The sequence below is a fragment of the Scomber japonicus genome, chromosome 2 (assembly GCF_027409825.1).
Source record: "Scomber japonicus isolate fScoJap1 chromosome 2, fScoJap1.pri, whole genome shotgun sequence".
Lineage (NCBI taxonomy): Eukaryota > Metazoa > Chordata > Actinopteri > Scombriformes > Scombridae > Scomber > Scomber japonicus.
The window spans coordinates 39,288,258-39,305,677 of NC_070579.1; the positions used below are offsets into that span (position 1 = coordinate 39,288,258).

At 40.1% G+C, this 17,420-nt stretch overlaps 1 protein-coding gene across 1 annotated transcript in view; it reads left to right on the forward strand.

Annotated features, from left to right (window-relative positions):
• The first annotated feature begins 5,983 nt into the window (after nucleotides 1-5,983).
• The window catches only part of LOC128369380 (glutamate receptor 2-like), a 63,782-nt gene continuing 52,345 nt past the window's right edge, over nucleotides 5,984-17,420 (forward strand). Inside the window, exon 1 of the mRNA XM_053330416.1 lies at nucleotides 5,984-6,083. Coding sequence (XP_053186391.1) covers nucleotides 6,014-6,083 — 70 coding nt within the window. The 5' untranslated portion in view covers nucleotides 5,984-6,013. The remainder of the gene's footprint in view (nucleotides 6,084-17,420) is intronic.

Below are 17,420 nucleotides of genomic sequence, written 5' to 3' on the forward strand. Positions count from 1 at the left end.
ACAGATCTGCTGATGGCACTGAAACTTCTCAAAGTCAACCTCTGTTAACAATGTCTTCTATTATTTGCATGGTCCTCACCCAAATGCATATGCAGTGAGGACTCAGCCACTCACAGTCATACAAAACTATATGCAGTAACAAATCCATGCTGCTTTGATAAAGTAGTTAAAACACAATATAATATTGTCAAATCAGAATGATCACAGACTTTGTTGTAAGTTCATAGATGTGTATACTGTAGAGGCCCTGCTCACTGAGGCCTTTCCAGGTGAAAGAGACAAACTTCTACTTCATACTTCAACTAAATTAGTAAATGCTGTGATTAGATCACAGCTGTATCATGTTTGTGACTCATGCACATGTAGTAAAAGAATATTATTCAGAGAGAGAGACACACAACTATAAAGGTTAGTAACTAGTGTACTTGTATACAAATTGACTAACATTCTGAACAGTCTAAAAAGGACTAAATAAAAAGCAGCCCATACAGTCAGTGATCCATGTAGTTATAGGGGGAGGCAGTCGGGCAGTTTTGGAGGGCATTAATATTAGAGGAATGATTCAGAGCAGCTATGGCTCTTAGAATGAACCTATTCCTCAACCTAGAAGTGTGGACAGGGAAAGCCTTGTAGCGTCTTCAAGATGGGAGAAGCTGGAACAGATGATGGCATGGGTGTATGGTGTCCTTGGAGATGTTGACAGCTTTCTTTAAGCAGTGTGAGTTGTAGACGTTCCTCCAGGGCTGGGAGCTATGTCCTGCTCTGGAGACGACACGCTGACATGCTTTGCTGTCAGCTGTTGAGCAGCTGAGATACATGAAGATGCAGTTTGTAAGGATGCTCTCTGTGCTGCATCAGTAAGAAAGACATTGTTGTGCTTTTTTAAAAAAGTGCGGTGGTCTTAATGTATGTAGTGGACCATGTGAGATCCTCTGAGATACGGATACCTAGAAAGCTGAGGTTAGACACTCTCTCTTCTCTGTTTCTGTTGATGTTGAGATGCAGGTTGTTCTCCAAATTTGTCAACTCTCTGGAAATAAATGTTATATTACAAAATTGCTTCATGTGTTCTATTGCCGTGCATAACAGTCAAAATGACTCACAAAAGTTTAGTAAACATAAACAATGTAAAATGGAAATTTATTATAGATATATATTATATATGTAAAATATAGTTATTAAACATAAGTTTAATGTTTAAATTGAAGAAGATTAAATGTACAAACTATTGACAAGGAATGTGCAAATATCCATAGTGTAAACAGTATGTGCATGGTATAAGTAATAATACAATGTTTGCGTTCATGTCATGTTATAAATATTATGGTTAAGAAAATTACAAATGTGAAAATGAAATTGTAAGATTTGAGTGTTTTATATTGAAGATAATAAATTATGACAATCGATTAATGTTTACTTCTCACTGCAAGTTGATTTGAAGTTGATGGTAAGCCAACCCAGAAAAGACCACCAGGGGCCTGTTTCAGAAAGCAGGTTTAGTGAAAACTCTGAATTAGTTAACCCTGAGATGAGGGAAACTCTGGTTTTTCGGTTTCACAAAGCCAGTTCAGCTTAACTCTGAGTCAGTTACCCTGGCAACATACTCCATGAACCTAACCTGCTCGCTGATAGGTTTTCTTCAACTAACCCTGAGTTTCTCCTCCTTTTTAGTTGAAGCCTGCAGACTGAAGGAGCTGTCAGACATGGTGTGTTTCTTAAAGAGTCAGTTAATATTGAAGCACAAGGGTGATCAGACCCGCTGGGATGTTTTATCATTCTCTGATGATGTTCTGTTTGAGTGTTTCCATTTTTCTGTACAATCAATAATTTATCTGAACAATATTCTCAGCCCTCGTATCGTCTGTATGACACCACATGGACATGCTCTCAGTTCAGAGTAAGTTCTCTGTTCAAGTTCATGTTTCCAAGGCAACCGTCTGTCGGGCTGTCACAAAGACAATATTTGAAGGTGATTGATAGCCAAGTGGTTACTGCTCATGCTTCATAGTGACAATGTTGCTGGTTTGATACCAGTGAGGAACTTTCTCTCTCTCTCTCTCTCTATACCAGCTACTGTTAAATTAAGGTGAAAGTTCCCAAACATAAAACTTTAAATAAAACTAAATTTGACTATTGCACTGAAACGTTTACACTTTTGTAGTGTTGTATGTATAAAGGCATAGGTGTTGCTTTCAAATAGACAATATTAAATACTGGCAGTGTTGGGATGGCTGAAAAATTGACTTTCTTTTTTGCTTAGAAGATCAACTACTGAAATATATATCACATGTTGAATGTAGCATTTAAATGCTGTTTAATGAGGTAGGGCAGGCTAAACACCACAATTGCTTGTAATCAATACCTTACTTGTTTGAGCTATATTTTTATTTTTCATATTCAGTTGCTGCCAAGTAGGCCTATGTTTTGTACCTGTTGGGGTCTGCATGAATATTAAATGTGCCGCATACACACATACACAGAATATAAATGTTGAATAAGCCGACCACTCGAGACAAAATGTTTCTTTTTTTTTCATTAATACTCACTGTTGACTGTCAGTCATTTTCTGCCACATCAGTTACTGCTACTACTGCTTTTCTAAATTTATATTTCTAACTCCTTTGGGGAGAAGTAGGAGGACTGAGCCCTTTGTTTCTCCTGTTGTCATGGTGAATCATGTTATCTGTGCTCCATTGATGAGGGCTTGGTATCTCCTCATGTACGAGCTTCACTCAGAGTTACTTTGACTCAGAGTTGATTGAACTAACTGTTAACACTTGTTCTGAAACCGAAAACTCTGAGTTTGACAGCTCAGAGTTGGTCAACCTAGAGTTAAGGTTTTAACTCAGAGTTAGTTAAACCTGCTTCCTGAAACAGGCCCCAGATCACTGGATTCCTGGATTGAAGTGCCAGCGTCAAGAACTGCCAACCTTACCCCTCTCCTGTCATGGCAGTAGGATAAAAATCATAAACTGCACAAGGCCAGCACCATCCTCCCAACACCACTCACCTAAATATAATAATAGAAATAAGATGGGCTCTAAACACGAACAGTCAGACAATCAGAGATGATCTAAGCAAAGCCTGGGTTATTTATTTGGAAGAGAAAACAGGAAATTGTCGTCTGTGAACATGTATCATAGTTTTTACACAATCTACCACCCTTTTCCTGTGCAATTGTCATAATTGACATTTCAGGTGTGCTCTCTTTTGGTTATACCTCCCAACTAAAAAGGTTTAAATCATCTTTTGAGTTTTTTTTTAACCTGTATGATCACATTTCTTGACTTTTTTTAATGATGTGACCATGTTAGCAGATTTCAGCAATAACTTAAAAATAAATTGATCATAACTGATAGAAGTTTCAGTGCTATAAGCACATTTGTCTCTATTCTACTGAAGTTGCTTGCTAGGATCCAGTAGTGAGAGAATATTATGCACATGTACAATAACACAAAGCGTGGTCAGACTGTGTCTCCATGCTCATTTCAAAATTCAAATTAAGAGCCCTTGTCTAGTAAACCAGAGTTGACCAACTGGGGTCTTATGGAAGTTTAAAATATTCTGTTGAGTCACAAGATCCTCACTTGTTATCCACACTGCTATTATATGTCCCAAGATATATCTATAGATATTTTATATCTATATAATGCTAATTATATTTGTATATATCTTCTCATGTCGGGGGAGCTAAGTAAAGTGGCTAATCAACAAGCAAAACTACTTGAAGTAATGGAGAAGGTCCAGGAGCTCAAGTCATCAATCAAAGAGAAAGTCAGATACAATTGTAGATCTGCAATGAGATGGATGCTTTGATTATAAGTTGACTCAAGACGAGACATCAAACCCATGCTAGAGCTACAGCTGGAGGGAAAGGTAAAGACACCTTACAGAGTGAATTCCTTTGTTTCAAAAAGCATGTGCTTCAATTCTTTGAAGGCCAAAATATGAATATACAAAGCAATGTGATTTCATACACTTCCTCAGAGGGTCAGTAAAACAAAGCTGATCATTTGAATACTTTCTATTCTCTGTACATTTTCAGTATCTTATTTTTAATGACCATTATTACATTAGTATTCCCCTTCTTTTTACATTCTTTGCAGATGTGATTGCACCTAACTCAACATTCACAGACATACATTCTCTTATGTACCTTCAACTGACACATAATTTCACACTTTTTAATGTATTATTGTGTTTTAATATTTGTGAGTGACAGCAAGTTACATTTCAAGTTATCTGTTTTAATGTGTCATATTATTCTGTGTTGTGACAGCTGGGATATACATTTTTTTTCCAGAAGTGCTGTTCTAACAGTATAAAGCTTAAGATGTTGGAATCAGTCCCTGACAGTGGTTTCTTTTATCTTGTTCTGTCATTTCTGAGGTTTAGGAAATGTGTGTAGTATATAGAAAAGAATGCAATGACCAGGTGATAAAGGGAGTAACACTTAAAAATGAGCTCAGAAGAGAGAAAAAAGGGGAAACTGCTGTTTCACAACATAATGAACTGAATTACACTATATGACAACAGGGGGAAGGCCGGTATCACTCCCATTATGCAATTAGATTAGATTTTAACTGAATACTTTGGAACTAGAGTGATGAATCTATATTCTTGTGTAAGATTTGTATTATGGGGTTAGGATTAGGGTTAGGGACTGACACTAGATATTTCTGTGGGTCCAATAATTAAATACAAATAATAAATGACATGATAATTCAGTGACATGACAGCCAATATAAACCTACAGCTTATCCAATACAAAAGCATCCATAGAACACATATGGCTCAAAATAAAGGGTACAAAATGAGACTAGTGCACACAGACACTTGTTCACAATTCACAATGGACATTAAAGATAATTATGTTCATGCACTCTGGGTCTGCCAACCAGTTCACTCCTTTTGGGACTCTGTAACATGGTAACTCTCTTCCATCTTGAACTGCAGAATCCGAGCATCTCTACAGACCCTTCATTAATCAACTTACCGAACAAGAACAAGAACAGATTGGCCATCTCTCTTTCACCAAGAAAACAATTCTCCTGAACTGAAAATCTAAACCTAAATTAATATTTATAATTGAACCATTTTTTAAAAATAGAATACATATTCATTAGACAAAATGCTTCCCCCATTATTGAAAACTACTTAACATTGTAGTAGGTGCTATTATTTCAGGACTGATAACAGAGCTTCAAAGCTTCAGTGGTTAAATGTATAAATAAACACAAAGTAAACGCAAGAAGAATCTAAGAATAACAAAAATACTCTGTGGTGCAGTAGTTATTGGCAATAATGTCAGGCTTGACTGCAGAGTATATTTTTAGAAATTAATAACTTAATAAAGCCAAAGCTGAATGAAAGATGGCAGGTAAAGACTGAGAGACCAGGGTGATTTTATGGAATGCAAAGAGGAGTAGGTGAACTCAGATGAACAGAAAGAAGATGGAGAGGAAAAGATCATATCCAGGCTTTACAGGAAACTAACCTACAGTAGTAGCTATATAGAATAGAATATAGAATAGTTGAACTACAATAAGATAAACATACGAATATAAAAAAGAATAAAAACATAAATAATGAAATCCATATTTTCAATGTGCACGTATTTTATTTTCATGTATTATAGTAAAATGTATTCTCAGCCCATATTGAAAATGACAATTCATTTTCTTTCCTTGCAGTATGCATGTGTCCAGCTGCAGGCTCCCCTACAGCCTGGTCATAGAAACGCTGCTTCACGTTAGGCTGTCGGCTGTCCTCGGTTCTCTCTCGTGCCTCATCGGTATTCCTAAGCAATTCTCTGCGCGCGCCCTCAGTCCAGCAGCAGCAGCAGCAGCAGGAACGGCACGCGCACCTCAAGAGACAGGACAGGGCATCTGCAGAGCTCGAGCGAACCTGGAATGACGCCATGAGCTCGCACAGTGTGTGATGGAGGTGATGTTTTGGTAGGAACCTCTATCTCAGGCTGCTTTGGCGTCGCGTGAGGAACCTGAATACCACCATGAAGCTGCTGTTTGTAGTCACATTATTATGGCGCGAGGCGTTGTGCGGATCTCCGAGCGTCCAAATCGGTAGGAGTTTAATTTCTGTCATCGTAACCATCATTCTTATCTTCACCTCTCTCGTTCAACCGTCCGTCTTAATTATTTCTCCCTGCTGGATTTTCTCATTCTCCCATTCATCGCTCCCCGTGTCCTCGTCCTCCTGATGTGGGCCTGTCTTATCTCTGTCCTCCTTACTCCGTTCTTCATAAGGAGAGGCCTTCTGACTTTACAGCGGCTGCTGCAGTGTTCTAATTATGTCAACATTTTCATTTATATTTGTGTATGCGCTCATTTGCACGTACATCTTAATAGCAGTGCAGTGTATGCGCGCGTGCGCACGTGCGTGTTTGTCTTGAAGGTGTTAACATGGCACACAGTTAACGGCAGATAAATCCAACACCATCCAAATTTAGCACTTCGGGCATCTTTCCTGAAGCCCATTCCCTGGTAGAGCATCAATGCAGGCAGAACAAACCCTGAGAGGATGTGCTGGATTTTCAGGCCACAGATCACTAGGCTACACTGAAATACACCCAAAGGCTGTACTTAGATATGTGAAGTACAAATGTCAGAACTACAGTAGAATTTAGTTGGTTATCAAAATGATAATGTTCCTAGTGGGGTGTAAAAAAAATCATTTCATATTATCAGGTTCACCTGTCATATAGGTATCAGCTCAAGCCTTTCTTGTCAACTATTTCCCATTACAAGACACAATGTGAATATGCTACTCACTATAGAACACAAAGTATATTAATTCAACAGACCCAAAAAATGTAATGAAAACTGTGGCCAACTTGTGGATAGACAGAACTACATGGCTAGGGCCCCAAAGAGCCAAGGGTCCCTGAAGACAGAGAGCCAGTGATTGCTTCTGTGTCGGAAAGTCAAAGGGCTTACCGTAGTCAAACATTGGGTGCTGATCTAAATTCTTTCATAATGTGTTAATTGTCTATGTCAAGTGAATGTAATAATTGGGGACCTGCAAAGACTCAATTTAAATGAAACTGTATATCTGTGCACTTTTTTTGTCTTCATTAGGAACCAGTGGGCTCTGGGTTGAGTGCCAGAGACAGAGTATACACATATTAAGAAGCTGACAGTTAACACATTGTGAAATGTGCCCTCTTTGTGTGGTTGTTTCTCAGTTTTAATTCCAACCAGACCCTCCACCGACTGATTAGCACTCCTTCTAGTAAAGGGGAAGAACTCAGAAGTGAACTCACAATTGAAAGGAAACCTGTAGACTTATGGCTCTGGCACATGGTTGGGCAAGACTGACTCCAAACTGACAGCATTGCAACCTTAACTGTGGTGCTAGCAGATCATTAAAAGTGTCATAAAATGTCATATGTAATAGTTTTAGAAGTTGCCAGACAACATTTTGTCATAACTTTAGAGAGTCTTTTAATTGTGTGGTGTTGTTTAGCAGATCTAGGGGCTGATAGGTTATTCTTAGATGGAAGCAAACAGAATCCCCAGATGGTCAATAGTGTTTCACACTCACATGATCCATGTTTCATCTTACAGGACTATAGAACCATGTCCACAACACTTATTAAGAAATGAACATTTTGGAAAATACATTTAAGTGTATTTCTAGGAGTAAGATGAGAAGATCAATATCAGTGTGTATGATAATTCATGGGTTTGGAGTTTTCAAGTCTATTTTAATACAATACCCCTGCCATATGTACACTGAGAGAATTATGTGTCACTGTAATCGTTCTCTTGTCCAAAATGGCTGTGAAGTGATCCCTAGAGCATGGTTACACTTTAGCCAAAGCTACTGAGAGGTGGAATGAGCTACACAATTTGTTGACTCCCTTGGTGTATTCAAGAAATGTGTGAAAACTGATTGGATCTTCCGGTGTCATGGCAGCAGCATAGACAATCTCTGTGTCCACCCTCCTCAAACTTAAAGAAAAGTCTCAACTGTGTGGGCAGAGTTATAGATATTGGACTTGGTCTTTCATTATCCTTACTTTATTGCTTAAGTAAAAGGGGAAAACAAGACAAGTTATCGCCGCCAAGCAAGATATGATGACCCAACTCCACAAAAAATTAGAGAAACTTGAGAAACGAATCAACACTATGATCTCCACACTGAAGAAATAAGCTCAGAAACAGCAAAACTACACAAATGTGTTGCTGATGCCGAAAAATCCAGCGAGTTATGTCTGAAGAAAATGCAAACATGCTAAGCTAAACTTACTGAAATGGAGGACAGGGCACCCACGGATAACCTGCTCCTATTCAATCCTAAAGAAGGTGCTGAGGGCCCGAATGCTTTGGCTTACCTGACTGAAATGTTTGCAAGGATCCGCTACACCCGAGATAATGAGGTGCCACCATCTCGGCCATCTATCAAACCCTGGTCCCAGCAAAGTACATAATGAAGACCACATACTAAATTAAACCAGGATAAATACCAGTTTGCTAGCATCCAGTTGAAGTTCACCGCCGACTACAGCAAGGCCACAAAAAAGCAGCAGAGACCATGCTACAAGGTCATGCATGAGACCTGGACCCGTGGCTTCGAGGCTTTCCTACTTTACCCCGCCACAATCAAGCAACACCTACACATTCCAGGAGCTGATTGAGGCTGAGCAGTTTATTGTGTCCTTGGAAAAGGCGTAAGAGCATCGGTGGTCTTTTCTTTGTTTCAAAGAAGGGGAGAAAGCAACTGAAAATGGTAAGACTGAATCAAGACTGAGCTAATATAGATCTATATTTTTCTTTCTTTCTTTTTTTCTCTCTCCATGAACCCTACAAGCAGAATAATGATGAACTATGAGCCGCAAACCCTGCACTTTTCTCAAATTGAATTCAATATGCGCTTCCCTCTTGATTTTGACAAGTGCGGCCTCTTATTTCAGGGTTCAGCGTTATGTCTTAATAATGGTAGACTATGCAGTCTGATACAATTTAGGTTGCTGCCTGTGTTTAGTTTTATTTGATAATTACTGCCTTTGGGACATTGGATACTATGCTGCAAGACCCCTGTATTGTATGTCACTTGGTTCACTGTCCCATGGTTAAAATATAATTCATTTTGAGTGGAGGGTGAGGGGGACTATGCCTGCTTTTCCATGATCACTGGTACACTTTTTCTGGGAGGTGGGGAGTGTTTCAACATCAACTTTTTGGAGAAATAGGACTCTGGTTGGACAATTATTTATTTGTGTGTGTGTGTTTGTGTGTGTGTGTGTGTGTGTCTGTGTGTGTGTGTGTGTGTGTGTGTGTGTGTGTGTGTGTGTTTGGGGGAAGGGGAGGGTGCTAGCCCAGGAACCACATGTACAGCCAAGTTTTTATCTTGTGCAGCTACATGTCATACTTTTAAATACACATTTATACGGTTGAATAATATCACTGTTTAGTCATGAAATTCTCGGGGATTTAATGCCCCTCAGAAGCAGACAAGCACTCTGGAGTTCTTTCACAGGAAAAACATACACTTAGCTTTTATATAGAAGTCACACCTTCTTGAGTCTGACATTCATAGATTTCAAAATAAATACTACCATGTGATTGCTTCCTCCTGTTATATCAAAAAGAGCAAATGTGTTCTTATAGCTGCAAAGCGTAACTTAAATTATACTAATTTGGGTACTTGGACATTTTAATTAATTATGAATTATAACATATTGCTAATTAAATAAAAGTAAACTGCACAAATCTATCCTACATCACACAAAAAGACACACTTATCAATCAATATATCCCATCCTCCAGCAGTGTCAACCAAGAGTCAAGACTAAACCAGTTCACCTCGGTGATGTGCAGACTCATTTAATTAATCATTCTTAATGATTTTACTCACAGTCCAGAAAAAAATACAACAATGTGTCTGTGAAACGACAGATTCACAGACTGATTTTCATCATTAGGCTCCCATACAAATGAGGTGCTTTCGATTTCTCGTGGCTCCTACCTAAGGTTTTAAGTGAAGAGACTCCCTCTGCTCCTCTCCCCATCTCATCATAAACTAGAACTAGGGTGCGCACTGTAACAAGGTCAACTGATCCACACAGTGACATTATATCACTGACATGATGTACTGCCCCTGGTAAGAGGCTGGCTGCCCGTATTGCCACTGAATCGGATGAGTTACCACAGTGTTATATCATGGCTTACCAAGGACTTTTTGAGACGGCTGGCTCCAGTTAGCTTCAGGAAAGACTTCACTGTCCAACACACTGAGAGGGAGCAGTGATGTTGAGGTGAGACAGACTGAGCACCGACTTATTTTCTTCACCTCAGAGTTGGTTTAAGATGTTTGATGCTGCAGTGTGTGTTGGTCGGCTGCTCTTGTTTCTTACTGCTGGAGTTCACAGCTCCACAAAGCAATCGACAATTAAATTTGTCTGTGACTCATTTTGATGTTGTTTTTTGTCGACAATGCCAACTAATCGTTGTCCCCCAATGGTTTGACTCAACCACATCCATTAAAGAGACAATGCACATGCTACAGTTCATCATCACAAAAGGCTGTGGTTGCAAGCATTTTTGTGGTTGCAAACTTGTTCACAGACTGAAGTTAGAACTGTGAACTCCAGCAGTAACAGATGAAAACAGTTGACCAACACACACTGAAGCATTAAACTAACCAACTCTGAGGTGAAGAAAATATTTCAACAAGCCTTTGCTTGCTTAGCATGTTGTACAACGATGTCATTAGCAGCTATCAGTGCAGCAGAGAGGCTGCTCTCCACTGCTGGAGACATGATATGAATAACAACACAGTCTGTTATTCTCATACAGGCAGGTGACTGTAAGATGCTTTCAAACTTTTTAAAATAAAAAGGCTGCAGACCATTTATCTTATCTGACAGTTATGTGTCATATTGTTTTTCAGTGGACTAAGAACTGTGCAAAATTAAATAAAATAAATCTGTAAGCACAGAGAAAAGACTGTAACATGACTGGGCTCCCTGACAATGTTCTTGGCCTTTAATCTGCATCTCCTGCATGTTGGGGAGGGTAGTTCTGATGGTTGGCTCAGCTGATCGGGCCACTCACCTAAGGGGCCAAGTAGTCATGGTTGGTGCTGCTGCCCATTTAGATGGTGATGCTCCCAGACAAGATGCTCTCTGTGGTGCAGGTATAAAAGTGACAGAGAGATATTTCAAGCTGTCCACCCTCTCCACCTGAGCCTCGCTGATCCTGAGTACTTGGTAATTCCTCTGCTGCTTCCTGCCAAAATACACTATCAGTTCTTTAGTTTTACTGACATTCAACATGAGGTTATTCTCCTGGCACCTGCTCTCCAGGTGCTTAAACTCAGTCATGTAGAACTGCTCACCATGGCCATGTTGTCAGCAGACTTTATTATGATGTTAGAGTCTGATGTGAAGGCATTCATGAGTGTAGAGTGAGAGCTCAGCACATAGCCTTGGGGGGCACCAGTGTTGAGGGAGAGGGAGGATGGTTGCCTAAGTAAAAAAAATATATACTTACATATTTTCTGAAAGTATACTTCATACGTTTTAGTGTACTTTTTAAATATTTAAAATAACTATACTTGAAGTTGTGTTAAATTAAAACCACTTACTTATTTGACATACTTAATATACTGAGAACTGTACTTAAGACATTGAATATTTTTGCATATTTTTCCTGTATTCTTGGCTCCTTTCATCAACTAACATTGAACAGCAGTACAGTACAGTACAGCAAGGTTCAAATATAGAAGTACAGTTTTGTAAATATAAAAGAGGTATACTGACATTGAATTTATAATGTATTACCAGTATATTCTGAAAAAAAAACACTTAAAATATACAGTCACTGGATTTTTTTTTTTTTTTTAAAGATTTTGTTGGCATAGACGCCTTTATTTACCAGTAGACAGACAGGAAACATGCGAGAGAGAGATTTTTGCTAGTTTAACGGTGGAAAAATGCAGGCTGTGCCAGGTAGATGATTCAAAGAGGTGGTACTTAGTCTCTTAATTAATCATGGGTGTGGTAAACCAATCAGTGTATCTCCCATTCACTTTATAAGCCAGGTGTGCTTACACTTTGGAAGATTCTAATTATAATGGCACAAGGAAGCAGATCTGCTTGTGCGTGAACTGAAAGAGATTTCTGCTGGAATGAGTTTTGAAGAGGGTTGGGGGCACCCAACTGTGGATGGTGTAATTGTCATGATCTGACAAAAACAGCACTTGCACTGCAATGTGTCTCAAAAATAAAACACAAGTTACTTTTGCTGAATAGAAAGTTGTAAAAGAGGCTGATGAGCTGCTAACCTATTGTGTCATTCATAAAAAGGAAGAATACGGTTGTATAACTGACCAGTTTGATAAGTGTAGAGGTGTGTATGGTTATACTGTAGCCGCCTGGTGTCATCAGCTGATTTAATGAAGGTAAACACAGTGAACAACTGCGTGTAATGGCACTGTGCTCTGGTGCAGCATCTCTGAGGCTGCAGATTTATCAACATATCAGTCCTGCTGATGTTACTGGAATTTAATGAACTGAAGGAGAAACTTTTCACACAGTATAAATAGCTATGGAGAACAGTCACTGTAAGAATCACCCCCAATCATTAACAGATCAGTACAGATGTTTTAACCACAGATGTTTAGATGCTTTTCATGAGGATAAAATCACTAAGTGGCAGCGGAGCATCTTTCCTCCAGAGACAGATCCATTTTCCACAAAAACACCAACAACTGGCTTTGTGCTGCATATTTTCATGTCTCTTTCCCTCCGTTCACCGGAGATGCAGCTGTCAATCATGTGATAACCCCCTCATATAATGTGTCTGCAGTGGCACTCTCCAAGGTGCTGATCCCTCACCCTTAGTAGTGTCAGGCTAACATGTCATTTCATCCATAATTACTGTGATTAGTTCATTCTGATAAATACTATGAATAGACATTATGTATATTTTAAAAAATATGTTGGTGTAATCCTGATGCACATCTGTGTTATTATTTTTTATTCAGTTTATTTGATAGGGACAATGCAAGTTAACATGGTGCCACTTCCACTCTAGAAATACAGAGAAACAGCTGGACTGACTCTGCGTAAACATAACTAAATCCACCCACCAGCTTCTCTAATGTTTAATAATGAGCATGTCATTTTTTTTTTGTAAGTGTAAAAACACAACATTGTACTCTTATGTGGGTTATGTGACTTGGCTGGGCAGTAACTTTCTGAAGTCTCTGCTGGCAGTCTGGTGACATCACAGTGACAAGATTTTGTTATCCTCAGCCAAAACTCAAACTGTTTCCAGTCTCTATGATGAACTAAGCTAACCGGATGCTGGCAGCAGACAGTAGAGTGGTATCTATCTTCTCACCCAACTCTTGTCACAAAAGCAAATAGGAAAAATTGTCCAAAATTCCTGCTACTAATTATGCACTTTAAGTCATTGTAATGAAGTAATGAATAGACAAATTGTACAAGATAATATAATTGTAGTTGGTATTATAAAATTGGTCTTGGTTAACTGGAGGGTCCAAATATGAAATCAATTTTTATTTCAGGGAAACATACGGATCATCCACTCTCCCCACTCCTACTAATGATCCTGCAGTCCCTCACACTATAAAAGAATTGACAGCAGACCGTGAGATGAGTAGGAGCCAATGTGATGTCCTGACTAAGCCAATGGTCGATTACTAGTGGTGGCCTTCTTTCTGATGAAGAAGTTCGGCGAGCTTGTTAAGACTTGTCAGTCACAGGAGCTAATAATTCTGCCTCACTGCAAGCAGCCATACTTTCCTGATGCAGCCTAGTATCCCTGCTTGGGGCCAAGGATCGTGTGTGTGAAAAAATGACCTCATTCTGCCAGCTCCACCACAAGTGGTACAGCTGAGCTAAAGTGGGTTTTTTTTAAAGTAATATTGTTTAAAAAGAAAACCCATACCCTGCACATTTGATAATGTTTGGGGGGAAAGGGTCTGCTGTGAACACATGTTCTCATTTGCAGCAAATTCAGTGTCTCAGGCAGTGTTTCTTAAATTCTATTAAAAAAACTGAAATAATGTATAACCATACATAAATAAATAAACATTTCTCATCTCCCACTTTCACTGGCTGATCCAGCATGACTGACTGACCTCTGCCACACTTCTCAAGATGTGTGCTACTGGGATGCAGTGGGACTGTAGATGCAGTCAGGCAGGCAGTATCTTTAGCAAGCTGGTGCAGAATGAATCCTAGAGGCCAGTGATAGTATGCTCTCACCTGACCGTTTATAGTGAAAAGATCTCAACTATTGGATGGATTGCTATGACATTTTACATAGGCTATATATATAACTGTAATACCTATGATGATCAGCTTTAGGTAGGTTACACTTTCACTTTTGTTCAATATTTTGGCTTATGACCACATACCTGCTTATGGAGAATCCAGGGCACTACTGGGGTTCAAAATCGAACCGCAGCATAGTTTTGTTTTGTTTGCTCTACTGTATGAATTGTGGCATTTTATTTTTCTTTCTTTTACTTTTTATTTCCCTGTGTTCTCTGTCAAATATTCAAACATGCCAAATATATCTCAGATATGGTGTTCATGTTACAAAGTAATCCACCAATGTGCACTTGCATGTATGTGATTGGCCAACGCTGTCCTGTATACCATTGTCAGTATCACCTTTCAAATTATTCTGATGTTGAAGCTTGAAGTAGTAGCAAAGTGTGACTATTAGAGCTGGGCCTTCAGCTCATCTAAAAAAGCCTTTTTCATAAACTAAAACTAATTGATTTAACCATGCAACAGCCTCAAAATTTAAATAAGGCTACTGTTTCAAAATCAAGGAATACATTTATTATTCAGAGCAATCACAAAAATAATACAAAAACAGCAGGGGACCAGCTGCTGTTAGCAGCTTGCAGCTCTCTCAAACAAATCAAACTACAGTCATGTGCTGTTATTCATGTAAAGTTGAAAGAATGAAAGAATGTATGTGTTTGCTGATAACTTTAATACACTACTATTTGTAAGTAGGTTTCCAGGTAGACTGGCTGACAGGGCACTAATCCTCACTTAGCATGACACTAACATTTTAATACAATAGGAAATCCCATAGAAAAAATGTATTAGCATTACATTATTTCACTAGCAAGGACCACACCCACAACATGATGCGCTTGAACGATTTATTAAGAAAACAATTGATGAGCATAGTTCTTCTATTGCCAACTGCGTTGTGAGGAGGCTCGTAGAAGGTCCACCGCAGCACCCAGGCATCGAGGACCCCTCCAGGACCCTATGGAGGAGAGGAAGAAAGATAGTTATAGTGATGAGATAGGACGACATGTTAAGTTGAACATGTAAGGGGCGTTGATAAGGAAATGGTCGAAGTGACGAGAGAGACCGACAGGTAGGTTGCGTTGAACGTATGAAAGGGGCTTCGATAATGAAATGGTCAATGAGATGAGCATTGGTCACAGGCATCCCTGTAAGCGAAGCGCTGCGGTTGTAGTGAGGAAACAGCATGGGTCGCAGGCATCCCGGTGCCCGAAGTCCGGTCATAGCTAAGTGCTGTGGTTGAAGCAGGAAAACAGCAGTGGGCACTGGCATCCTGGTGTTAGGTGCTTATGACACAGATGATATAGAAGCAATTTCAGGTTAGTTGTATTTGTGATAAATTTTGTTAGTAATCTTTTAACATGAATGATATGAAGTGATTTCGGTTAGTATTTGTGTTAAGTTGTGTTAGTAAGGTGCGACATGCGTTTAATTGCAGCTGATGCTTAAATGACGATTGACTAGATGTACTAGCAACATGCAACCCGGTGTTTGTAATGTGCAAGTGCGTGTAACACGAGGAGCTTGCAGCTGGTGAATGGAAAAATACATTGTGGAAGAGACTTTAAAGCTTTGAGGAGAGAGAGGACTTAGCATCAAATTTGAGGACGTACAACTGTCAGATCCCTCCCCCTCCCTTTCTGCTGCACTCCTGCCCTGCCTCCAAAGTCCCTCCCCCAGAGGAGGCTGACGTGGGGCGCACACAATCGGTAATACATGAACTACACTCCACACAGCTAGATATAAAACGCTTTACAGTGACTTTCACATGGCTATACCAAACTCAGATATGAGCTTGACCGAGCTGAGGAGGAAGGGGAGGGGCCTGTGTGCGTGAGCAGTGATTGACAGCTGTCAGACACTCCATCAGACACAATCCTGGCTCTGATTGGTTCTTTTTTCCGGCAGCGGTAGATTCTGCAGTAGGAGCAGTAGGCGGGGCTAAATGAGCCTGTTTTTTGTTTTGTTTTTTTTACACATTACTAGTTTCATGTAATGCTGTCTTTACATAGTGACAGTCTTAGTAAATATGACAAAAAGTTACTTTTACAAGACTTGCAACTGCAGCTTTAAATTAATAAATGAATTCTTTACTACAAAGTAGTGGAGGTGGGTAAGGTATGATGCAGAGCTGATGTCTCGTGCCGTTGGTATAAATACTGAGAAGTCTGACTAGAATGAGGAACTATTGCCATGCAATACTACCTGGCCCCCGCCAGGGGGGGCTGTGGCCGTGGGGCTACAGGGCTCTAACATTATGTGTGCTGGCGGGGGCGCGGGAGACCCAGTGGCTGTTGTTGCCACCATACAGTCTATGGTTGCCACTGAGTAAACAGTGAAGCTTTAGTTTAATGTGGCTGAGGTTGATAGGGAAGGCATCCTATGCAGGAAACCGCCGCCCGCGCTTCGGTCGCTGATGTCGGGGTCCGTTTGTGGATGTAAAGGCGACCAGACGGAGAGCCGTGAGTTTGGTGTTGTGGAGCGTTACCTGGACTGTTGAAGCGGCTAAGGAGGGGAGAGTTGAAGCTGTTGCTCCCGTGGCTATGCCTGTTGCTTCCCTGGTTCCCTGCTTCCCCCTCGCTGGAGGATAGGAAGCCGCAGATATACCGGTAGTGTCACATCAGGGGAGCGTGGGTTAAAGAGCCCATAAGGCCGGCATGTGCACCGCTGAGCACAGCGGCTCCGCCAGGACTTGGCTGAGGTCTGCTGCTGGGTGACAGAGGAGAGCCGGTTTCACACAAATCTTCAGTCAAGTCGGATGTGTTGATTAGTAGTTCGTGATCCTTGGTGAGTTGGCTCTTGGAGTGAAAATTGTAGCATTTGTTCAAGTTTTGTTAATGTAATTATGTGGGAAGCACGATCTGTTTCTCCGATGACCATGAAGACTGAGACTGCCTGCACGGGAAGGGGAGGAGAAATCTAGGTGGTATTTATAGGAATGGCCGGAGGCGGGGCAGTTGTGGCGTGGTCCCGTTCCGGAAATGACCTTTAATAAGCTACTCTTAACTTAATAAAATTACTAGATACTGTACACAAAACAGCCTTTATGAACACATAATCACTTTTAAGATGTAGCATTACCAAACTAATA